This window comes from Pyrgilauda ruficollis, unplaced genomic scaffold (genome assembly GCF_017590135.1).
Source record: "Pyrgilauda ruficollis isolate IOZ18807 unplaced genomic scaffold, ASM1759013v1 scaffold27, whole genome shotgun sequence".
Lineage (NCBI taxonomy): Eukaryota > Metazoa > Chordata > Aves > Passeriformes > Passeridae > Pyrgilauda > Pyrgilauda ruficollis.
Genome location: NW_024524044.1, coordinates 5,783,519 through 5,807,922, shown reverse-complemented (window position 1 = coordinate 5,807,922; position 24,404 = coordinate 5,783,519). Strand labels below are relative to the sequence as shown.

Sequence of the window (24,404 nt, the reverse complement as noted above, 5' to 3'; positions counted from 1 at the left end):
TCCTGTTGCAATTTCCCAACAGTTGGTCAATGCATTCTTAACCTTTAAAAATAGGACTGTGTTAAAAGATAAAATTAATCTCATAGTAAAAAAAGAAGACAAATGAAAAATTCCAAACAACATTAGTTTGGAAAATAGGCTTATTTTCTATAGCAATTTTAAGTTGCTCTTTCTTCACTTATATAAGTTAGCAGCACATAATGCAGCTTTCAGCACCATTTCAATCAGGCAGCATTTTGTGGTGCTTCAGGCAAAAGCATTTACACTGGTTCTACCAGGCAAGGGCAAGTCTACCAACAGTTAAGTGAATGAGAGCAAGAGAGATACACTGTTAGTTTCTTCACAAACTAAAAATTGGCATCATCAAACTTTTATGAAAATCTGTAAGTAGGAGGTTTCCACAGGAAGGGTGAAAGCTGGATTTTGGCTCATTAGAGTAGTTATCAGTTGTGTACATAAATCTTCTGCTTAAGATACGAGATTAAACATTGCCAGTACTCCCTAAATCTGTTCTCCTAAAATGGCATGAAAAGGAATATGCTTTCAAAATAATTAGGATTGCTTACTTTCCCTTTAAAAAATATTAGCCTAAAATTGAAAGTTTTAACCAATAATGGCTGTACACTTAATATGATAATTTTGCTTTTTCTTTCTGCCTCTTTCATTTTTATTTATCCTTTTACATTGTCATAGCCACAATTAAACATATTTTGCTTTCAAATTTAAAATCAAAGTTTTTCTATAGTGCCAAACAATCATCACTGTAAGGAGAAAAAACTATTTTAGCTTGGTAATTCAAAATCTAAATATTTAACCTACACTGATGCTAATTAGTTGATTTATGACTGCTTTCCTTTTATATTTGCTGTTTATTTGGTACCCTAAGATCTTCAAAAAGCTTTTTCTCTGTGAATAGTCTATGGAAGTATTTTTCTTTTTGTTCTAGCTGTATTTATGAAAAAAATGCAAAAGCAAAAACTATGTTTAAAAGAACATGACTTTCTACAGAATAAATAGCCTTAGGCCTACGGACTTAAGTCCAAATTGAGATTTATTCCTTGCAACCAAATGCCACATTCATTTAGTTGGACATCAATTTAGGTCTCTGCTAGACCCAAATCCAGACAGCTGTTGAATGCAGAGAGATATCACACAGAATTATTTTAAACTGGATACAGTTGTGAGAAGAATGGAAAGTGGGACATCATTAAAACATATGTGTCACAGCAACAGAAAATTAGAAGTGAATCTGTGATATCTTATACACCAGATTTTGTTACTGCTACAAACCACATTTCTACAGACTGCAGTAACCTGATTCACCTGCAGGAATTTAGCACAAGTTGGGTTCTCATGGTCTCTTTTAGTTCTCTTCCTCTCTTTTCCTCTGAGAAGCCAAACACACAGCTAATGTTTGCTGACTTCTGTATTATTGGCAATGCAACAATATTGAACAAAGAGCTAATTTTGATATGATAGCCTGGTTCAAACCAGATATGAATCAAAGGAGAACTTCTGAAAGAAAAAAGATAAATTGTAGGTTCATTCCGTGATGTAAACACGAAGGAAAGACGCTTCCACTGTTGTATATTCCAATTTGCATTTATTGATTATAAGAGGGACAGAGAAAGAGAGAGAGAAATTGTATAAATTAAATGTATATTTGATAAGGTGTTGAGCTTCCTCTAAAGAACAGTTCCAAGGTGACTAGGAGAGGAGGAAGTTACTTCAGTGTTTGGTTGGACCCTGAATTACTGTCTCTGCTCTACATCAAAGGATTAGAAATGAGTCATGAAATCCTGGTTGTACTGAACTACAAAGCAACCTTCTAAATTTCACCAGAAATAATGTCAGAAGAAGTAAGGTAATGTCTTTATCTCTGCTGCATCACCTCAGCTTCTGTACATAGCTCAAGGACAGCGTATGACACCTACTTCTGCAGAATTTTTGAATAATTCTGAGGGGAAATGACATTGCTTGGCTTCTCTGAAAATTTAACTTAAGAAATACTAGTGCTTTAGCAGGGAATTTGCCATTTGCCATTCTTCATTGCCAGGACTAGTATATCATTTGGCTGCTACAAATTTGGAATGATTAGTTCAATTTATTGTGCGTAGGTTGGTGCATGTCCATAGCAAAGAGTTAACATTGTTTCTAGTTTTTCTTTGACGAGGTGCATGAGTTAATTTTCAGAAAAAAGGGGGATAAAGTACAAACCTTTTGTGTCTCCAGCTTCACAGGTCTTAAACACTGTCTGTGAAATTGCTGAGAGGTATTCATGAGAGAGAGGTTGCAAGCCACAGGACTCCTCTGGGCGAATTTTGGAACCACAGTCCTGAAATAAATAGAATCTGTGAAAATTATAGCACTGGGCCCATCCACATCATCTTGAAATCCTCTTCAAGAGTAAAAAAGTTATTTGAGGTAGTTTTGCAATTAGTTCATCCTTAGCTCTTCAATATATAGTTTAATATGAAATTTAGAATCCTTTTTCCATTCAGACAAAGGTTTTGCAATAAATTATCCCAACCCACAGTAAACATACAAGATACTACATTTGCTAAAGATATAAGAAAATTTCTTAAGGCAAACATACATACCTTTCATGTAACATCACGTTGTCTCTACATATTATATAATCTATACCTATTTGCCCTTAGGAATTTTGTATGCCTATTTGTAGTCATATGGGATTCATTTCTGTGATGAAATGCCCCAAAATAGCTTCAGGAGATACAGGTGCTTAAAGGAAAAAAAAATCTATTTTCTAAAATGGTACTAAAATTAATTTCACAACTGTTACATAGTATCATTCACTGCTGCCATGAAATTATGCAACATCTAGGATGCTGTGCCTAAATTGCATCAATGAGCAAAAGACAATTAAGTCCTAATAGAGTCAAGGTACTGACAGCAGAAAATGTGCCACTGCACACAGTAATATGAACACATAGCAATATGAACACATCTTGGAATTTTGTAAATACTGGTGGTTCTTGATTATGCGATCAAAAGGCAAGATGAAGTAGTTGTATCACAATTATTCTGATCTCATTGAAGTCCACGGTGGTGAAAAAAAAATAAAATAAAATAAATGTTCCCAGTGACTTCAGAGGTTTATGGTAGTATTTGTGCATAAATAAGCAACAAAACAGTGGTTATGTGTGGGTTGTCCTGTTCTCTGCTTAATCTCTCTAACTAGGGAAAGATGTTATGACAAAATGAATGGCACAGTATCTTCTAGTATTAAACTGTGTTTTGGAGTCTGGGTCTGGACACACTGTACAGCTATTTGAACAGTATAACTTTAACTAACATTAACATCACAAAGTTCCTACCTTACAGTAAAACAATTTGCACAGGACTTCACAAGAGAGCCCCAAATTCCTGAATGTGCTGCTATTGTCCTCAACATAGTGCCACAAAATAACAGGGATTTTCTTGTTCATTCTGCCCAGAGTATGTGTTTAAGCAAACAAAATTTTATTTTAATCACATTTATTGGGCAATACCATTAACAAAAATTTTGTGTGGCTGGTTTTCTGCTAATTACAACCAACATGCAGGGAACTATGTAACTGATTCCCTTTGACTTTAATGTATTTTCAAAGTAAAGGACACTGCTTGCATTTAATTTGCTATTCACATCTAAACTGTCATGTCATGAGAGATTGTGAATCCCTGAACAAGACTTATTTGTTTCATTTTTACCTTTGTAGGAGACCAATCCTTTACCATCACTGACATACTTAATATAATATGCAAAATGAATCTGTGGCAGCTACAGATTTACTGCAGCTCCATAAATATGTGGCACACTGAAGGTTTTTCTAAATGCATGTAGATTTTTTTATTGTTTTCTTCAGGTGCTGTGGTGACACGACATCCTTCTTTCCTTGCCCAAAGATGAAACATCTTGTGATCTTAAGTATGTTTACAAAAGATCACCCATGGCAAAGATGAGAGCCAGACATGTAAACTTAAATGACAGGTGTTGCTCTGTGTCTGTTCTTCCTGCAAACGTTCATTCTTAGAAGGGAAACATAAAAAGGCCCTTGTAATTTCTGGATTAGAATCAAAAGAAAAATTCCCTTCCATTACATTTGTTAGTGCACATTAGGATTGACTATAAGATCAGTGTGGCTTTTCAATAAACTTTCTTTTATCTTTATGGAAGATTTTCTGGACACCAGCAAATAAAAGAGGAATAAAGCTTTCTTCTGTACATCTATATAGCTTTCAAACAACATCAGTTGATACTTGGAGAGTGAACATTACTGGAGTCCATCTACTATGTGAAGTGACAATTTCCATGTCTCTTTCAGATCACACTATACTGAACCTGATTCTTCATAATGTTTTAGTATTTAAGAGATGAAACAGATTTTCAAGCCTGTTACACTACTGAGTTTTCTCAATTACTGCCTTCAAGTTATTCGGGGCTATTAGTTCATGGTATTTCATTTATTTATAGTCTGGGTGCCTAATTTAATAAGAATTTTGGTTTTTAGTTCACCTTTGAATTACATATAACTAAATTTCCTCTCAATTATGTACTTATGCATATACATATACATATACATTTTTACTCAGGCATGCATAAATAGTCAAAAAAACATCATAACCAGTTTCAAAATTACACAGGTAGAGACAGAGAGAGAGATGAACAAAACATTATAAATCTGACCCACACTCATGCATGATGATGTGGGATGAATGTCATACAGTGAAGACCACTGCAGATGCAGTAATGCTTCAGATTAAGGAATCTAATTTAACTATTAATGGATTTTTAATCACTGTTGTACCTTTTTCACCATCTCCACCTTAATGAAAACTGATTACTCTGAAACTGCAGCAAAAGGAAAGAAGGTAAGAAGCCCTTGACTTTCCTGGGAGAAGTCATATCATTAAGGAAAAAATGTCCATCTGTTCATTTTAACAGTTGGTGCTCCAGCAGCGACAAAGCACCGTAACAAAAATAAAGTTACTTTTAACATCTACACCTGCTGCTACCTATCAGATCAAGTAGGCATTTTTAAACAGAAAGGAAGGCTTTTCAGTATTTTTAAGGAATAATCCAACTCTGTTCATTCACAGCTGTGGCTAAAAACATAATTTTTGGTGGAAGTAGACTTATGTTAATGAATTGAGTGCTTTGGAAACTCCCACCCAGAATGCCCCATACAGGCTCTACAGTCAGTAAAATACCTTCTTTTTTTTACTCAGTAAAATACCTTCTTGCATTTGTATGAAAACCCCTAACAATCAATGGTCTCAATGCTGAAAACCAGGCAATTTCTGCTTCAGTACTCATTTCTGAAATTGTACCCAGCCCAAATCACTGAAGACTACCCCTACCATTCTAATAAAGGATCAGTATATCAGACTGTTTTAAACTAAATAACAAGAGGAATGTAACTAAGATCATAGGAATTTGTTTCAGTGTTGCATAGAAGCAATATGTAGCCAAAATCCTGCATATTTTTTAACATCCAGAACTCATGCATGGCTGAGAACTAGTGGATGAGATAAACCCCACAGAGTGTCCTTGGTAAAGGCGTGAGACCCCTCCACCCATCAGCTCTGACCCTGCGGTCTCTTGGCCAGCACTGCCCATCAACCTGGCAGGTCACCCAGCCACCTCCTGCAGGCACTGCAGCCCTGCCTCTTCTCATGGTGCTGCCAGGGCTGTCTCACTCCTTTTGACTGCACTTTAGACATGACAGAATAAAGCTTCATGTGAAAGAGCTAATTTAGAGTGCTTTTCTGTTGGTCTTTGTAGGCTCACTGACTGAACTTTATTGCATCTGGTTCTGTTTAAGCTGATCCGAGTTTCTCATTAAATCCTTCCATGTTTCTTTAGTCCATCTTTTTCTACTATTTTACACATAACTAAAAATGAGTGAAAAGGGATTAAAAATGATGCTATGGAAGGACTTCTAATAAAATTAGTCAAAGAGTGAGCTCATGAAATAGGGAAACTACATATTATTGCTAGGGAATAAATTGTGGGCAGATGGATTAGCTCCATTCTATCAACTTAATATGGCAGGAATAAATGAAGGAACAGTTGGCATATTGTCCTCTATTCAACTGTTTCTCTCTGTCCAGCTGCATTATTCAGTGATAGATGAACCTCTAAGGATCCAGAGGTTCAGGCCAGTTCAGTTCAACACCCAAACTGACTAGACTGAACTGAAACTCGTGTGTGTACAAAATTAGTCTAGAGACCTGTCATAAGAAGAGGCACTCTCCCAAGAAATTTCAGTTCTCTACTGCTGTTGGATGGGAAACAGTGATTATAATTAGCCATCAAGCACTGTCTAGGACATACATAAAGACATTGCCTAATCAAAAGACAAGCAAAGCCATTAAAGAGAATATAGGATTAATGGAATGAACTGATGGAGTAACATGCCCTTGTCCTGCAGCTATGTTTTAAAGCAAAGAAATTGTATTTTATATCACCATAGTATTTTTTAAGGAACCTAATAAGTTCTGTCTACAATAATGGGATAATTGTTCCCCAATGACCTGAACAACTGTCACAAATAACACATCAAAAGACTATGAGATGTTAATTTCCACACAGATCTGGTAGGGGCCATAAAATACTTTAGAAAAGGAGTCTGGGCACTCCTGGGTGGAAAAATGCAGCTCACAGACATCAGTAGGAGATTGGGAATGATACAAAAAGCTGAGATACTGGTCATGCTGTCAGGGCATCAGAGAACAGTTTGATATGTGGATAAAGTACAGCCGTCAGTCTAAATTGCTTTTAAATTCTTAATTGTGCTACTCAAGTTGTTACTATAATTATTATTATTGTTTCTTAAGAATAGAAACATAACCTAAATTGCATGATTTTTGTCAATCCCAAATTTCTCCATATAAAATTTCTTTGAGAATAAAGTCACATGCTTTAACCAGTGACTGAAGATTTTCATAACTACAGAGTACCTTTACTAACTGCTAAACAAATTTTGAAAATCCCTGTAGATGCCTTTCCACAAATACTTTAAAAGTACTTGCTGTTTATATGGACAAATAAATTTCATCCTGACACTACAGGAGATGCAGTGTCTTCCTCTGCCCTCAGAATGCTAACCTCAGAGAAAGCTATGAAACTGTTTCAAGAAAACATTACAAGTTTCATAACACTAGTTTAGTATCTTTCATGTGCGTGGGGAATATAAAAGAATCCTTTTAATCTAAAAATGGGATTCAATCCCATTTTATATGCACAACATCAGTTAGACCCTATCTGCCTTTCTGCTCCCAAACAGTTCAAAGTGCTGCATTTGTGAGCCATAGAACAAAATTATTCACATGAGACCTAAAAAACATGACTCTTAATCTAGCAAAGTCTTGTGAAATTATCATTCTGAACAGCTCAGAGAACCAGCAGAATTAGTTGAACTAAGACAACTGAATGTGAAATCCAGCTCACAACTCCAACATTAAGAACAGAATACTAGAAACTTCAATTTTGGAAAATGTTTCAAAATGTATCTAATTATAATTACAGATGGGTTGTTTGGTTTTTTTCAGTATTTGTAGTTAACATCTGCATGGATTTTTCAAGTGCTTTCTTAGCGAACATGTTTTCCTCATGAAGCCAATGATATTTTTCCCAAGCAAGAACAGTGATGATTTCCAGCTTGTATGCTTTATAAATAAAGTACACAAAGCAAGAAAGAAGAGGAATTAAAAGAATTTAGTATTCCCCCCCCCCCCCCCCTAAAAAGGAAGATAAAACAGGAACAAGGAATAATAGATAAAGAGAGGCATTTTGCTGTTTATGTTCTGCTGGTTTTTTAGTTTAAAAAGTGATACAGTAATGTTGACCTGGAGACTTTTAAGAGCTGCATCAGTTTTCGATTCCTGTTTTGTCCTCTTCTCTGCATCTATCGTTTTAAGTGCAAGCTCTGAATGTGAACTGACTTGAATTTTGCCAAGTCCACTATCTGAAAATGGGGAATAGCTTGAGAAAAACATGGGCTTTGACAGTGCAAAAAGTAAATGTCTTAAGTGAAAACCAAAGGAATTATTATGTATTTATGGTTCTCTCAATAAAGTACTGAGGGGACCCTGATTTTTTTCCCTAGTAATTAGGTAAAAAATGTTCAATATTAACTGGGAAATCCTACAGCCTTGTAGCTTTTTATAAGGAGCATTCATCTCTACCCTCCCATGCTCAGGGTATATGGCATTCACAGATCTATACTCTACGCCTCCTAACTGCAAGAAGCACTTGACCTCTAGCCTTGACCCTTTGATTTTAGGCCAAGACCTTTATATCACAGCCCTGACAAACACAGCAGAACTTCCCAGACTGAAAAATTATCACTACAATCAGAAAGTAAGAAAAGGGATGAGCAAAAGGATGAGTTGAAAAGCATTACTGTTCCTTCATGATTTCATAAGTTGAAATACTCTGACAATGAATACAATGCATTGAAAAAGCATGTTAGCCTGGGACTCGGTCCAGTGAGCTATACATCTGCCAACACTACTGCTGAAGCTGCTTTTCACAGTAAGCAAAGCCTGCAGATACAAACTCAGCGTTTCAGGGTATACTGTAACAAAAGTACTTCTCATTTCTAGCACCAAATCCTTCAGATGGTGAAGTACATTTATTAACTTTTTTTTTAATTGAGGGCTTGGGGCACACTAAGGTTAGGATTTGAAGGAGTGATTTATGACGTTTGAGTCCAATTCACAACTCTGCCTCTTATTTTCTATATCTTGGAGCTCCATTCAACACTATTCACCCTTGTAATGTATCATCTCAAAACCCTCATTCAGTTACCACCATCCTCCTAAGTGTCTGATGTTCTTGTCTTGAGCACAGGCAAAGCCACCCACAGCTCACAGAGATATGTCAGTCGGCCCCTTCAGCACTGACAGAGTTTTAAAATCCCTTTGCCAACAATGCTTGATCTAATGGGTGTTCTCAGGACATGTTAGTGGGAGTGTGCAGTGCATAAAGCAGTAATTGGTATTTCCGTATAGAACATTTTCCTGTGATGTAGAAAACACAGTTTTAAGTCTGCCTTTCAACTGATTGGCAACACAGATTTCAGTTCAAGCTCCCAGTGTTTTCCCTCCAGTCAGGAGGCTACAGGGTATTCTGGTCAGTTCTGTCTCAGGCTCTCACAAGGAAGCTGGCTGCATTTAATTGTGTGTACATGCACATTGTGTATGCATTGTACACACAATTAAATGCTGACTTGTAAAGAGCCTTGAACCCAGTGTGTCCATAGACTGGGTGTGTACAAGGAACACAGGCTGAAATTGGATGGAGGGAGCACCATTAGGTCCCTGATAACTGTGTCCCTGATAACAGCTGTGTGAGGAAGGACTGACTGAAGTAGGTACTTAGATCCCTGGGAGATCATGTGGTGATTCAAAGTGAAGGACAGGTTCTCCTGTAACCTAAGACTGGATGTATAACTCCCATAGAAAGGTAAATCTAAGATACTTTCCTTTCCATATCACTATTTGTGGGGGAATATATCTGACTTCCTAATCACTGTCCTGGCACGTAGAGAATCTTCTCAATATTTACAAATGGAACTCTTCTATTTCAGGTTTAACAAAGGGTTGTACCAAAACATTTCTCTGTGTGTGTGTGCTTTTTTTCCCCCCCCAGTTATATCCAATGTTCTACTAGAAAAAACATTAAACCTTTCTCTGCAAGCTTTATCTCACCAACACTCCCTCCACAGTACATAATGAGCCTAGTTACAGTTCTTGGACATGTTCTGTTTCCCTAGACCTCAGGATCCCTAAGTCTCTCTCTGTCTCCAACTGATTGCTCTGGATTCTCCTCGACATTACCTGAACATCAGAAAAGGAATGTAACATTGATTTTTTTTCAGCAAAATATTAATCACGAATAGCAAGCCTGGTGACTGCCAAACAGGATGCAAAAGAAAGGAATTCTGCAAGATCAGTTCAATAGGACCACTGATTCTGTTTCTTTTGCTTCCTTTATTAAAAAAAAAAAAACACCAAAAAACAGAACATCAGTATTTCCTCTCACTCTAATTTTTCTAAACTGAGCTTAAAGGGGCCCAAAGGGCTGAAAAAGTATTAGTGAGCCATGGATAGACTGAAAACAAGATTTCAAAATGTAAAGTAATGTACATAATGTTGGCTTCAGGGCAAATTAAAATGTTTTTTGTTTAAGGAATTACTTCACACACTGCTTTATATACAAATTCCCTTCTCCATCATAAGGTATGTATTGGAATACATATTACAGCCACACATGGTCTGGGGAATATTGAGAAAGACATTTATACAGGCTCAGAAACAGCAGGTAGAAGACTTCTGAAATTGTTTTCCCAGACAATGCCAAAAAAACCTTTGAGTTCCTGCCTTTCACATAACGACAGAGTCTACATAAGCATTGAAGCTTCACTCTAAAGGAAACTACGCTTGTATGTGTGGGCAACAGGAGGAATTTCTGTTTACACACCTACAGTCTGCACTGACACGTGTTTGCAGAGAAGCCATGGGCTTTGATGCTGACTGTCTGTAATGACGCCCCAGGGAACACACAGGGTCAGATCCTCAGAGCAGCTGTATTGAACACTTGATTCATTTGAGCCAATTCCCAAGAGCCAAACACCCTCCACTTCAGACAACAATATTGCTGGTGAAAGGACCTACTCTTGCTCACTGGTGAGAGTGCTCCAAATGGTTTGTCTGCTCAAGCATGAACTTAAAAATATCACCCAACTATATAGAGACAGTCTGGGGGACACGAAGCCCCCATTGGATCACACTTGAGCCTGGGGACATTTTTCCTGTGGAAAGCCACCTCCATCCACTGCTGCTTCTCATCCAAAAGGTGCCAAGAAGAAAAGGGGCAACTGAAATAGGTATGTGTTTATTGCAATGACCCCACTCTGGGCAGGGGTGATCCCTACATCTTGAGTTTTCCCAGCAGCTCAGTGGGAGGCAGGTCATAGTGCCTGGCAATCTTGCAAGCAGCTGCCTTACCCTTCTTTATTTGGCTCTGTTTTTAAAGTGACCCATCTCTGATAAAGATTCAATCTCTGAGGTTTTTCTGGCCAAAGATCAGACCCTTCTCTCATTAAGACATTAGGCTGTTTGCTTAAGTTAATCAAGAGAAACTATTGAGAAAGTGTATTTTTAGATAGAGAGCCTTTACATAAATCTTCCTAACTTTAACCAGCAAATACATAATGAAAAATCTATTATTGATGTAAAGTTTAGGCAATGTTGCCTATACAACAAATGTGAGGGCTAAAACTAAGAACATGTAAATGACACTAGAGAAAGTATCTGTACAAATGTCTGGGACACATGGGCAGTGCATGGATAGGTCTCCATCCAACACTATCCATAGCTCCAGCTGCAGCTACTTATATTCAGAATGTGCTGTATAAGCCCATGGTAGAGCAGGAAGTATGACTATGACTTTATGTTTGAAAGAGAGTCAGAGTCAGATGATAGGAAGATTAAAGAAGTGATGGGGTTTTTTTCTCCTTCCTCTTCAGTTAAAAGCTTTGGTAAAAATAAAATTACTTGAAAGGAATTAAGTCAACATCATTTAAGACTAAAGTTTCTTGGAAAACACTCATAACAGAGACTGTATCAAAACAGAAAAGATAAATAAATTTACAGACAGAATCTGGTTATCATTTATGCTTCCCTTACACCACACTGTGGCTTACCATAAAAAAAATAACATAATGAAGGACTGATTTGACTTTGAAAATCATTATGTATTTCATTCAAAAGAGCCTTTGAGTTAGAATATTTTCATTGATGTCTAATAGCTGTGACCAGCACTACATTTCACATATTCCCAGACACTCATTTAATATACACAGCTGGGACACAGGAGTGAGACGGGTAAGTTTGCTTTCCTAGAACACGTAAAAATCTAGCCATGTACTTTCTAAACTATAATGGGTTTAAAAATTACTCTAATGAATTTGCAGCATACTGGCTGCTATAATCACAGAAGTGAATATAATGGATTTTTACTAACCATGATTTCTTTTAAAAGATACTCAATAAAGGTTTGCCTTCTGGTGGACAGCAGACTGAAAATGCAAGCTTACAGCTTGATGGCTCACTGAACAATAGACTGCATGCAGGTAGCTCTCACACATGGACAGAAACAGATTGCATGCAGTTAGTGCCAAATAAGCAGGCTGAAGTTGGAATGTACTGTGCTTTCTCCAACAGCCTTCTTGCAGTAATTTACTACAAGTACTTTTCATTCAGCTACAGCAATCAAGCAGCCAGTAGTTGAACAAGACCTCCCTCAAAAAAACCAACTACTTCTGAAAACCAAATGATGTGCTCAACGACTATATTTATTCTATTGCACAAGGCATGGTAAGTGATGCTGAACTGAAGTCTTGCTTTGATAAATATTGAGATCACATTAGCACAGAGATGGGACATAGTGGAAATAGAAATAAAAAGAAAAAACCTTATGAATCAAAATTTAAGCTCTGTCAACAAGGTATTAAGGCAGCTAATTACATCTTATTGGACACAGAGTTTCCCCTGACCTTTACAAATACTTTCATACAGAAATTCATTCTCCCTTACAGGGAGACATCTGGAAGATTTCTGTGATTTACTTCAGGTCTGGGGAGCAAAGAGGATGCAAATAATGCAGTCAGCGTAGCACAACAAACACAAATTAATCAAAGTGACTCAGATTGTTTCCACTGAGATGTTAGAAACATGTTAACTACTGTTTTTCTCACAAGGATAGAGGTTACACTTGGATCTGGGCAATGTTCCCAGCCCAGGTGAAACTCACTCACCAAGATTCATCACTTCAAACAAATAACTCTCTGTAGAGCTGTGAACTCCTCCACCTTTCATAAGTATTTTGAGTCAGGCTGTGAGGTGTTTAGTGTTTAACTTTCTTGTGTCTACTAATAAAATTAATTACTGTAAATTCAGCTTTCTGGAGATGTGGAACAAGTTTTTCCTTCAGCAGAGCTGGCATGGATACATTCACATCCTGTAGCAAAACCTCACAGATTATAACTCACATTGTTTTTCTGATTTTCAAGGATTATTTAATTACAATAAATACTTCCTGAGCAGCTCTAAAATAATGGATTGAATATTATAGTTTCAATATTTTTGCCTTAGACGAACAGTCTAGCTGATGCATTGCCCTGGACCTGCCTATACTCTCAGTTTTTAACCATCTATTTTTCATCTTCCTACTTTTCCTCAGTAAGACAATGGCTATCTCGAACAAGAACTTTTATGCACAGTGTCTTCCCAGTAGTAAAAAAGGCTCTACAAAAAAGCCCTAAAAATTTTGAAGCAATCACACAAACCAAATTCTCTCCACTGCCAGCTCTCTTCCATGTGGCAAGGAGCTGCAAGAACTCACTGTGGACATTGAGACTCTGGCTCTGAAGCAGACTAGGCTATTGCAGAAAACTAAAATATTTCCAGTTTGAGTCAGACTTAGAGGATTCACTACTGACAAAAGGACTGAGATAATGGAAAAGATCTATTCCAATAAATAACAGATTACAGAGTATAAAGTGTATATAACATACATTAGGTTCCATTATGTACTGTAAACTGTAATCTATATTAGATACATTATATTAATTTAAGAAAAGTTAAATTAAGTATTAGTGCAAGGATGTTGTCGTCTCGCTTTTACTTCATTTAATTCCTTCCTTCCACATTCTTTTTACAGCCTTTTTATCATCTGACAACAGTAGATATTGTATAAACTTTACAGACTTTTTTTTTTAATAGGATTACACAGATGTGGAGTAATTTTGCTGTGCTGATCCTCCCACTAACCTGTTAATAACCCTTTCTATCATAAAAATGGCATTTCTGCATGAATCAGAGGATAATACTTATAGAAAAAGTATTGATGTTTGATAACTTCTTGTCTTTTTCCAATTATTTTTTCATACTACCAGCATGAGAAAGACAATAAGAAATCTTAAAGGAAGGTCAGAAGAGAGAACTATGAAAGGTGAAAGAGAAGGATATGGGATTTATACAAACAATAAATTGTTTTCTTAGGACACACTACTGTCTAGATGTGCCGTGTTATGATAGTTGAATAGAATTACTTAAATAATTGTTTTCAACTGCTAAAAAATATTTGGAAATATTTTGAAATTCCTCTATTTTGCAATAATAAACCTATTACCCTACAGTGTTGAAAGAATAACATAGGAGGAAAGAGCTCAAGATTGGCTGCTAGTCTGAAAGCACTGCATTACTATTTTCATACTAAAGAGTGAACTTCAAAGAAAACATGCAGTAGATAAAATCTAGCTTATCATTTTGCACTACAAAATGTCCATACAAAGACTGATTTTAATAGAACATCACATAGTGATTGTGGGGATTAAAGAAACTCCTTCTAGGCTGATGAACTTTATCATCTAGCATAGTGGGGAATGGAAAGGTCCAACACAGGTCCAACAAATGACCTCAAGGCAGCTATGAAATCTCAGACATGCAGAGGCACCAAGTGGCCTTCACACTGCCAAGTTCAATGGCTTAGGGATGATCCCACTTCCTCCTGGTAAAACAGCATAAACCTCTTCACTGCATCAGAATGCAAAAGCGAAGGTTCATGTAAATGAAGGTTGGATTTGATGATCTTGGAGATATTTTCCTACCTTAATGATTCTATGATTAAATGAGACTTCAACGTGCTCTTAGGCATTTCATGTAAAGCAAAAAAAGCTCTCTTGGTTCTATTCTGCCCTTTTCACCCTCCAGTAATTGACTGAAGCAGTGAAGTTAGCTCTGAGTTAGAGCCAAACAAAAGCTGTGCTATAATTATTTATGAGTGCTGGTGGTCCACTGGCAGTGTGCTGCTCATAACCAGTTTTTACAAGAAGGTGGACATTTCCCAAGATATTTTTTCATTGTCTTCTGATTGACCTCATTGTCAGCTGCTTAGTGCAATTATTTCTAAGGTCCACAAGACTAACAAGTACCTCTCCACAGCAAATACAGCAAGTTACAAAAATAATTTCTATTCTTTCACCATGCTTTATTTGAATGTCACAAATGCCAGAAGCTAAAGCAAAGTGCAAGTTCCCTGAATACTCATGTTTGCAACTCATATATATGGGTTTTTTCCCAACAGAGCAGCTCTTCAGGTCTGTTTGTCCTTCTTTTCTGAAGTACAAGGTCCTTAATCTGAAGCTTTCCTCATACAGATATAACGGTATAAAAAATACCATGTGAAATCATGATACACTGTTAGAAAAATGACAAAGTAGAAACAAGCTGATCAAAGCTTATTGTGATTTTATCTGGAATAACTTGCTGCCTGCAAAACCCACATGTGCAGTGTTTAAGGGGCTGCCTAACCACATATTTTTGCTCCACATCTGTCAACTAACAGTAGAGATCTGTTTGCACAGTGAAGCACTCTGGAATACTATGATATTTCCACAAGTATTTCTGGCTTATAAAGTGAAAAATGGGTTACCTTGAGGCTGTGGTGTTTGGGAGTGGGGCTGGGGCTGAGCCTCATCCCAATGGGCACAGCTGTGAGCAGCAGGTGAGCAGCACTGACAGCAATGAGCCATGGAGTGCCCAGGGGCACTGAGCAACCACCAAAGGGAGCAGAGGGCACACAGGGGCAATGCATGAACATCAGGGGTATTAAAGGGTGGGCTAAAGAACAAGAAGGGTAGATGGCTGCAGCCTTCTGAAGTGATTGGATGTTACTTTGTATGGACAGACACCTGAAGGCTGGTGTGGTTTGGTGTTACTCTGTATGTGTGGATGTTTAAAGCCTTCTGATGTTGTATGGTGACACTTTGTGTACTATGGCTGTCTGGACTGCAGCATATGCTGCGTCACTGTGGTGTGTTCATCTGTATTTTATATGTTACAGTTGTAACACTCTTCATATTTTATAAATTATATAATGTACTTCATATGTCAAATCACAGAATTTCAAAACAAAAAGGTACTTCTATTCATTAATATAAGCAAACACATATAGTTTTAAATCTTTAATACCATAACAATTTGCGACAGTCAAAGAGCACATTGGGTTTGTGTGCATCTTCTTCCATAAAGTGTGCATCTTCTTCCATACAGTTCACAGAGTCACAAAATCATTCCACTTGTGACTCCTGACCTCAGGAGGTCTCTAATCTAACTTCCTGCTCCATGCAGACTCAGCTATTAAATCAGACCAGATTGCTTTGCTATTCTGGTCTTGAAGACCTCCAAGAATGGAGTCTTCAAGGCTGTGCAGCCTGAATCACAAAGAAATAAATGTTCCCTTACATACTCCCAGCCAGAAACTGCATGTTACAATTCATGACTATCAGCTTTTATTCTGCTGTTAACCTCTTCCATATAGAGCCTGGCTCCCTCTTGCACAGGAAAACTGCTACAAACTCTCATGGAAACCTTGTGCATTCTGGGTTAAAATAGACTATCTCCCTCAGCCATCCTTCCTAAGGCAACTGCTGCAGGCCTAAAGTGCCCTGAGGGCTTCCAATGGTGCAGCTTTTCATTCACACACTCACAGGAAACCTGATGGTGCTGATTTTCAAGTAAGGAGTGGGAATTCCTCCAGTTTAGTCAGGGAAGTCTGATTAGTAAATATCCTGGGACCTAATATGCCAGACTAAGTCCAGTAGAAAACACAACTGGAACATCTCTGTAATGTCTAAGAGCCTAATGGAAATGGTCTCAATTTGCACTAGGGGAAGTTTAAATTAGGCAATAGGAAAAATTTCTTCACAGAAGGAGTTGTCAAACATTGCAGCAGGCTGCCCAGCAAAGTGATGGAGTCACCATCCCTGGAAGTGTTCAAAGAAATGTGTGTATATGGCCCTGGAGGGCATGGTTTACTGGTGAATAGTGGTGAAGCTAGGTTGATGCCTGAACTTGATAATCTTAGAGGTCTCTTCCAAATTTTACAATCTGATGATCTATAATTCTCATGAGAAATGCTGAGATGTAGGAGATGAAAATTCAAATTTTCATTATGTACTGATTTCATTATGTACAAATTTCATTATGTACTGATTGATGTGATTTCACTTAGTGGTTTAAGTAAAAAAATCCCCAATGGGATACAAAATTACTAACTCTAAAGTAGGAGTTCATCTGGCCTAGGAATTCTGCTCCACTTTAGGTTTCATATATTTAAAAACACCCAAACACAAAACAACAAAACTATTTTTTCTATGAAGTGAAAATAGAACTCCTAATTTTATCAACTGCACTATACTTGTTGAAATGAAGTTTTATTTGAATGATTGAAAGATTGTCAAATCCTCTATTTGTTGCTACTACATTTTAGCACCTACTCAGATATTATGCAGCTTCAACTGAAAAAGGAGCTGTAATTCAGCACTTACTTGGAGTTCACAATTAACTGGTTATCAGTCACTGGTTATCAGTTCTGGTTTATAAAGACAAAATATTTTTAGCACTAAAAAGCTCAAAATATGTATTCATTTATATCAGCTTCTGCTTCCATCATTAGGGAAATGGATATGGTTTCCCATTCACATCTTCCTGCTTTAGGATCACATAATTAAGATTGAGCACTCATATGAGTACTTTGCTGGGTTGAGAACAAAATACTCAGCACTTCATAGGAAGAACTGCCTCAGTTCCTGGTTACAGGAAGGCACACAGCCTTCTTTCTGTAGTATCTTGATTGTAAGAGCCCCTTTTCACAGATAGAATGCAGGAACCTCACAGGTCTTTTCTAAAGCTGCAAGACAGTTTGCAAAAATTATGGAAAGGCAAAGAACAAGGTCAGTGAATACTTTTTTATCATTTTAACCTAAACTATAATTCTGGTTTTAAAAGTGATCCTTATCTCTGGTCTTTGAGAAGGATAAGGATAGTATTGCTATTGACTTAAAGAAGAGTTGCTTTCTGTAATGTTGTGATGGCATCTGTTAGGTTGTCCACCTCACTCCCTGAAGGATTACTTTTCTCCATTCACTTAACTGAGTGGACTGAGAGGACTCTGAAGGACTAATGCTCCAGGTTAGGTATCTGAGAGAGATGCTCTGATTTAAACAGGGATAAACACCTCCATTTTGTTCAGCGGGTCTTCAAACACACTACAGACATAGGGAATCAAAGCAAATCTGGACATATTTAGGATGACTTAAGTTGTCTTAATTTTTTCAATATGACATTTTATGACAGAGATAAGCTATTGACCCAAGAGCATTGTGTCATTCATATTTTGGCATGTGAGTTGATTCTTCGACTCTGGCTTAACGAGGTTCTATAATTTATGTCACAACAGCTGAAGCCATTTTGAGTCAAAGAATGGACAGTAGTAGCTTCAGAAGTTGATTTGGATGGTGCCAAAATTAATAGCCTTCTGGAGGAACCAGGATAACACCCATCTGGCACAGAGATGCTTCCATGAAGAGCTGATGCAAAGAGAATGCTCCTATCAAGAGGAATGAACTTGATTCAGGTCTTTAATTAAGTTTCCAAGCTTTTTGAAGTCCAGAATTTGCTTAGCAAGTGAGAGGGTCAAATCCATATCCAAAATAAAGTGTATGATGTGCTCTTTCCATCTTGACAGAAATCTACACGAAGACTTGGACACCATACATTTCTTTGTTCTTCCCACAAACCAGACTTTTCCAGATGGCCCTTACTTCCTTTCTAAGTTGTTATTTAGGATTAATAGACACTGTTAAAGGAGCCTTTTTGGCAGACAGGAACTTAAAAACTCAAAAGAATAAAACCTGCATTTTTAAACTTCTATATTGTATGCTAATTTGCTTTGCTGTTCATATTATTCTATTTCAAAATAATAAGAGCAAATAATATTTACAGGTCAGCATTTTTCACATTTCAACAGCTTTTGACAATTAATAATGGCTTTCACACCTAAAGGTAGGGAACAATCACAGAAGTATGTGACTGGAGCAAAGCTTCATAACTTTATAAGGTGAGAAGTGAAAACTTAGAATTTTTATTTCACAGAGGCAGAGCCTTCATTCTTATCACTAGTGGGTTTTATTTTTCTATCATTTATTTAAATTATACATTAAATTCCTAACAGATTATAAAATCCCAGATGAAGCTAAAACCTCAAGCCATATAAAGAAAAAGTAAAAAAAGGCTATGAAATTATACTTTCAAATAAAATGATTATTGGAAAAGTAGTTTCTCTACTCAATTTCCTTCATCACCAGTCTTCTTTCCCACCCCCTGCCCCATTTTCTCTTCTTTCACTTCCTTTTCCAAAGCAAACCTTTTTCCAAAAATCATGTTACCTCTATAATGACTTTACCCTGTATTTATAAGAGTTTTAGGAATTTCCAGTGGGTGAAGAGCCAGATCCAAGACAGGTCAAATCCCTTAGGATCAAATGCTTTCACTCTGCTCAAGTACATGTATACAGACTCTTCAGCACCCCGTAAGTCTTCAAGCCTGAACATCCACCATTACATACTCCAGCAGTCACAAAGTGGTACCAAGAGTTACAACACCAGGTTTGAGCTACATGAATTTCATGTGCTAAGGAATGAAACCAACATCCTGCTAAAGGAGTCTGTATCACATTCCCTACCTCCTCTGCATGACACTCATGTAACTTTGCTTGCATGACTTGTTTTAGTCAAACATATTTTATCCAGATTGCTCAGGATATAAATTACAGAAGACACGTTTCATCTGATCAAATATTAGGAGCTCAAACATAGATACTACAACTTAACCGCTAAGCCACTCAGACACAGATAAAATAGATATTCAGAACAGGTCAACTGAACTGTGCCTTAAAATAGCTAATTCACCCCAGTACACAGGCATCCAAAGGAACTAGGTCACACTGTCGAAAACAGAAGTCAGGTAAGATGAATCCCATGCACAGTGTACAGACTGAAAAAATACTTGGATCACAGAAGACTTTCCCTTCCATCCCACTGTCATATTTTCATTTTTGCAGAGAGTAGGAACCCAGCAAAATATTTGGTACAGAAGGCCAATGTAAACTGTCAGCTACAGGAGCAGCTGTCAGAAATGCCCATGGTAGCTCTTCAGGTACCCTGTCAGGTCTCTTGCAACTTAGCAAACAAATGCCTTTTAAGGCTGCTGTAAAGCACAGAGGCAATCCACGCATATGTCTCCATCTTTCCTACTGTAAGAATAGTAGGCAGCAGAAGATACTGTTAATATTTTTTCGTATAGCAAACCAAATATAAAACTTAACAGTCCACAACAGGCAGCAATTTCTTTCACAGTCTGTAGGAGAAGCAGTCAAAGAACACAAGAGCTTTGAATGGGCTTTGGAAGCAGCTAATTGTGGGCAATAAGCCACAATAACGAAAAACAGAGCTTTGAAGCTAAGCTATTTTCAATACCTTGCTTTCAGAAATACATTTTGAGGAGACAATGCACTTTCAAATTTCTTTTTCAGTGAATTTACACAATTTTCTGTGCTTCTGTCTGAAGTTTATGATTATTAGTTTAATTTCTTGTTAAACAGAAAAATTAAATTCCTATAGAGTATGGTATACCTTTGATCCATTGCTCAGTTTTCCATATGCTTTTTGGTGAAAACAGCCATGAAAAGCAGTATTACTGAAGTAGAACAGAGCAATTAAAATACTTCATTTTCTTTTTCTGAAACAGTATTTTTTCTACCAGAGACCTCTGTTTTTATTGATTAACCTTTCAAACAGAGCATGGTATACAATGCCTCATCTCAATTTGGCCAGTCAGGCATTCAAACTCTGTCAAACTTAAACAACAGGGAATGAAGGGTTTATTTCCTAGCATAATCTCTGGTGGAAAGAATTAATAAAGAAGGTGTGGATGATGTATTGACTCTACTTTTCTGGGTTTGTGCCTGGAAGAGATCACTGAAAATGTCCCTTGGCTAAGGACATCACCATTTCACCTACGTGGACCAAACACCAAACTTGCACAATAAAGCCTACACCTATTTTTGCCTTCCATAGCATTATCCAGCAGAATGTTCCCACAGAGAGGGACCAAATTTTAGTCCTTCTAAACTTTTTAGATTTTTTAAATTTTAGATTCCTATGGCTACTTTTGAAGTCTTATCTAGGCTTAAAATATGGTACATGTTAATTTTTTGTAATTAAAGTCAGCATTTTTGCTGGATAGACTAAGCATCATCTCAGTAATTGAGACTGTTCTACTTATTGAAAATATGTGAGCCTTGAGCTTTTCTTCACTGGATTAAAGCCTCAATAGAGTGGAGTGTGTTTAGGTAAAATCTGTAACACAGTGTTATAAGAGGAAAAAAGGCAGCCTAACATACTCCTGCTTAATGATGTGTATGCAATCACAGTTCAAATTTTATTTTCAGAAACCAGATAGATCCTGAAGCTAATAAATCATTATACTTCTTGACAAGATATGTTCAGCTCTTCTGGTATCTGTGTGTAGCAATATCAAAATTTTAAAAAATGCATTATTTCAGTATTTACGTGTGATCACAGGTCTTTTTTTGCAGCTGTTTTTCTTTTTTTTTTTTTTTTACTGCTTCATTTCTGTCCCTTCTGTTCTGCTCTGTCAAAAGAACAGGGGTTTAGATACTCTGGCTTTGTTCAGAACTCTAGAACTTAGTATAAGTTTAACAAATGTAACACAGCTGATGTTAATAAATACAAATGTCTCCTAAAGTAATTTTCCATATTTATGTTGGAACAGATGTTTTGTGTCTTTGTTGTGTCCTTGGACACTGGCCATTGCACAGGACTCCAACAGGAGATACAACAGGAACTGTGTGGCTAAAACACATTTAACCACATTTGTTTAGCAAATGCATCTTCCTTTCAGTTGGAATTACCACCAATTTCAGAGGAAAAAAAATAGGAAAAATATTAATAATTTTTCTTCATTGTGCACAGTTGACCAGAAATGCAGATGAAATGTTAAAATTTTCCTATGAATATGCTGCAAAAATGAAATATTAGAACTTTACCTCTTGTGAACATATATCGCTTCTCATAACTGCGCAAAGCAGCTTTCTCCAGATAAAAAAAGGCATTTAAAAAAAATAGTCTACCTTTTCAATTTTGTTTTATGAAGCCAATATTTAGAAAAAGTTTCCTGGTAAATTGAATTTTTAGTGATTGGGCTGAATTTCTGGAAAAGCATTAGAGCAGCAATATATAGTTGGAGATTACTTTGCTAGCAAGTAAAACATGTATGAAAATGTCTTTGTTTTCTACTACATCACAGTGTGTTAATTTAAACTAGATAGACATAATAGCTTGCTTTGAACAATGGGTTAAAGTAATTGCTTTGCTCTTATACTTTTATGTAAATCCTAACACCACAGTTCTGTTGACCTCCAACAACCTCATCAGTCTTCAGCAATCATAAATGAAGTGTTTATTCTCAATCCTAGCTTCAGCTTGAGTTGAAATCTGTATCATGAGTTTGCCTTCAATTCAGAGATTTCCCTTCTCAAACTCACCCTTCATTTCCCTAATGTCCATATGTATGGTCGCGTAGCTTCACAACAGAATGTTTACTGGGTCAAAAACAAGGGAAAAGTCTCATTGTTCTAATGATGGCATCCGTCCTAAACCATATTAGCTACAAATAATTGCTTCCTAAATTGCAGTTGTTGGCAAGGAACATCCTGGTTTAAAATTCTCTTGACCTTTAATTTACAGAGCAAAGCATTTGTGAGCAAGATTTCTGCCAATAAAATGTCTCTAAATTATACTTCTCTCGTTTCACTTCTTTAAAACTCAAGGGAAAGAGAAGTTTTAAGCTTAATAAGAGAAAAATAAATGGATAAAATCATTAGCAGCTCTACTTTATTTCCAGTTTAGACTAACTAAACGTAGCATAGCACAGCTTTTTATGAAAAAAATCTGAGTTGTGAGAATCCTGGACACACAAAGCAGGATAAAAACCCATCAGCAAAGAAATCCACGGGGTCATTTAGTTCATTTCCCCATACCGAGGCAAGATCAAGTGTACCAGCAGTTTTACTAATCTCACTTAAAGTCTTCCAGTAAAGGAAGACTTTATTCCACAAAATAGCTAAAAAGTCTGTGAGAAGCCACATAATCTATCACTCATTAAATGCTAGGAAAAACCAATTGGCAAAAGGAATGAGCACTAATGTTCTCGGCCAAATATCTGTTTCACATCTATTATTTCTTCATTATAGGACCTTCCTTTGTTTCATAGATCAATTAACTAACTATTAGTAGAAAGGAATTAATTCACAGGGCAAATAGCAATTTTCTAAAGATTTGCAACTATAAAGTTAATTTGAAACAGTGCAATACAGAAGAGACTCTGGCATGTGTTGGAACCCTTGCTGCTGAGAAATTGACTTTCTGCGCTAACAGGCACTGACCCACAAGAAAATACTACATTTCACCTGAGGCCATAGAGAATGCTTCCAAAATTGAATGATACAACTGAAATTGTAAGTGTATAGTTTAAATAAAAGTGTGTAAAATCACATAGTAGAAAATTTAAAGTTTTAGAATACAGTAATATATATAAAACAAGGTTGAAGTTTTAAGACAGAGGCTAATCCTTCTTCGTCACCTTCTTCTTCATGAGTTCAAGTAATATTGTATAACTAGACAAAAAAATCCACATTGAGAACCATGAGTAGTTTGTTATTACGTTAAAAGTAAGAATAATTTGTCATTTCTTAATTAGACAGCTTATCCTTAAAAAGCCTTGTAGAGAGAGAGACACATCTCCATTTTTAGTTTATTAGCATAAAATACTGCAGAACTCACAGTTTGTGAGAATATAATATAGATAAAACTAATGAACATCTGAGTCCGAACAAGAAATACCATCTCACATATTTGATCCCAACCCTGACAAAAAAAAATATAAGACTCAATAGGCATGAACGAGTCTTCCTTCAAGCACAAGAAGGATTCAGAAAAAAGTTATTCTAGAATTCTAAACCAAAGGACCTACTAACAGAAAACTTCAGGTTATTTATGCTCATTTAAATTAAAACTATTAAAAACATGAATTCATCTAAGGTACTGATTACCAACCCCAGTTACTTTTATGTGAATATGATCACAAGAAAAATTCTTCAGAGTGAAATGGTTGATTAAATATGATATGAAAGAGTACATTGCATCCTTTGGGCCTTAGTCAACTCTATCCTTCAAACTGTCAGAACAATACTAGAGAAACAAGATTAGGGTTTTTTTTTATTTGAATGTGATGCAAATAAACAGTTGTTTGCAAAACTACAAATACAACTGTGTAGAAAAACAATATTAGTGAATGTGTTCCCTTTTCTCAGGTGGACTAACTTGTATGAGACAAGTTATGTCCTTGTAGTAGGATATAACTTGTATCATACTTAGCTTCACAGAAAGGCAATTTTGGCACAGCTTCTA

The 24,404-nt window shown here is 36.6% G+C and overlaps 1 protein-coding gene across 6 annotated transcripts in view; it reads right to left on the bottom strand.

Annotated features, from left to right (window-relative positions):
- CPED1 (cadherin like and PC-esterase domain containing 1) overlaps nucleotides 1-24,404 on the bottom strand; it is a 145,615-nt gene that overhangs the window by 22,985 nt on the left and 98,226 nt on the right. For all 6 annotated transcript variants that reach the window (XR_005955466.1, XM_041471579.1, XM_041471578.1 and 3 more), the window contains one exon: nucleotides 2,218-2,335. Coding sequence is in view for 5 of the 6 variants with exons in the window: in XM_041471579.1 (XP_041327513.1) it covers nucleotides 2,218-2,335 (118 nt within the window). In the remaining variant the exon portion in view is untranslated. The remainder of the gene's footprint in view (nucleotides 1-2,217; nucleotides 2,336-24,404) is intronic.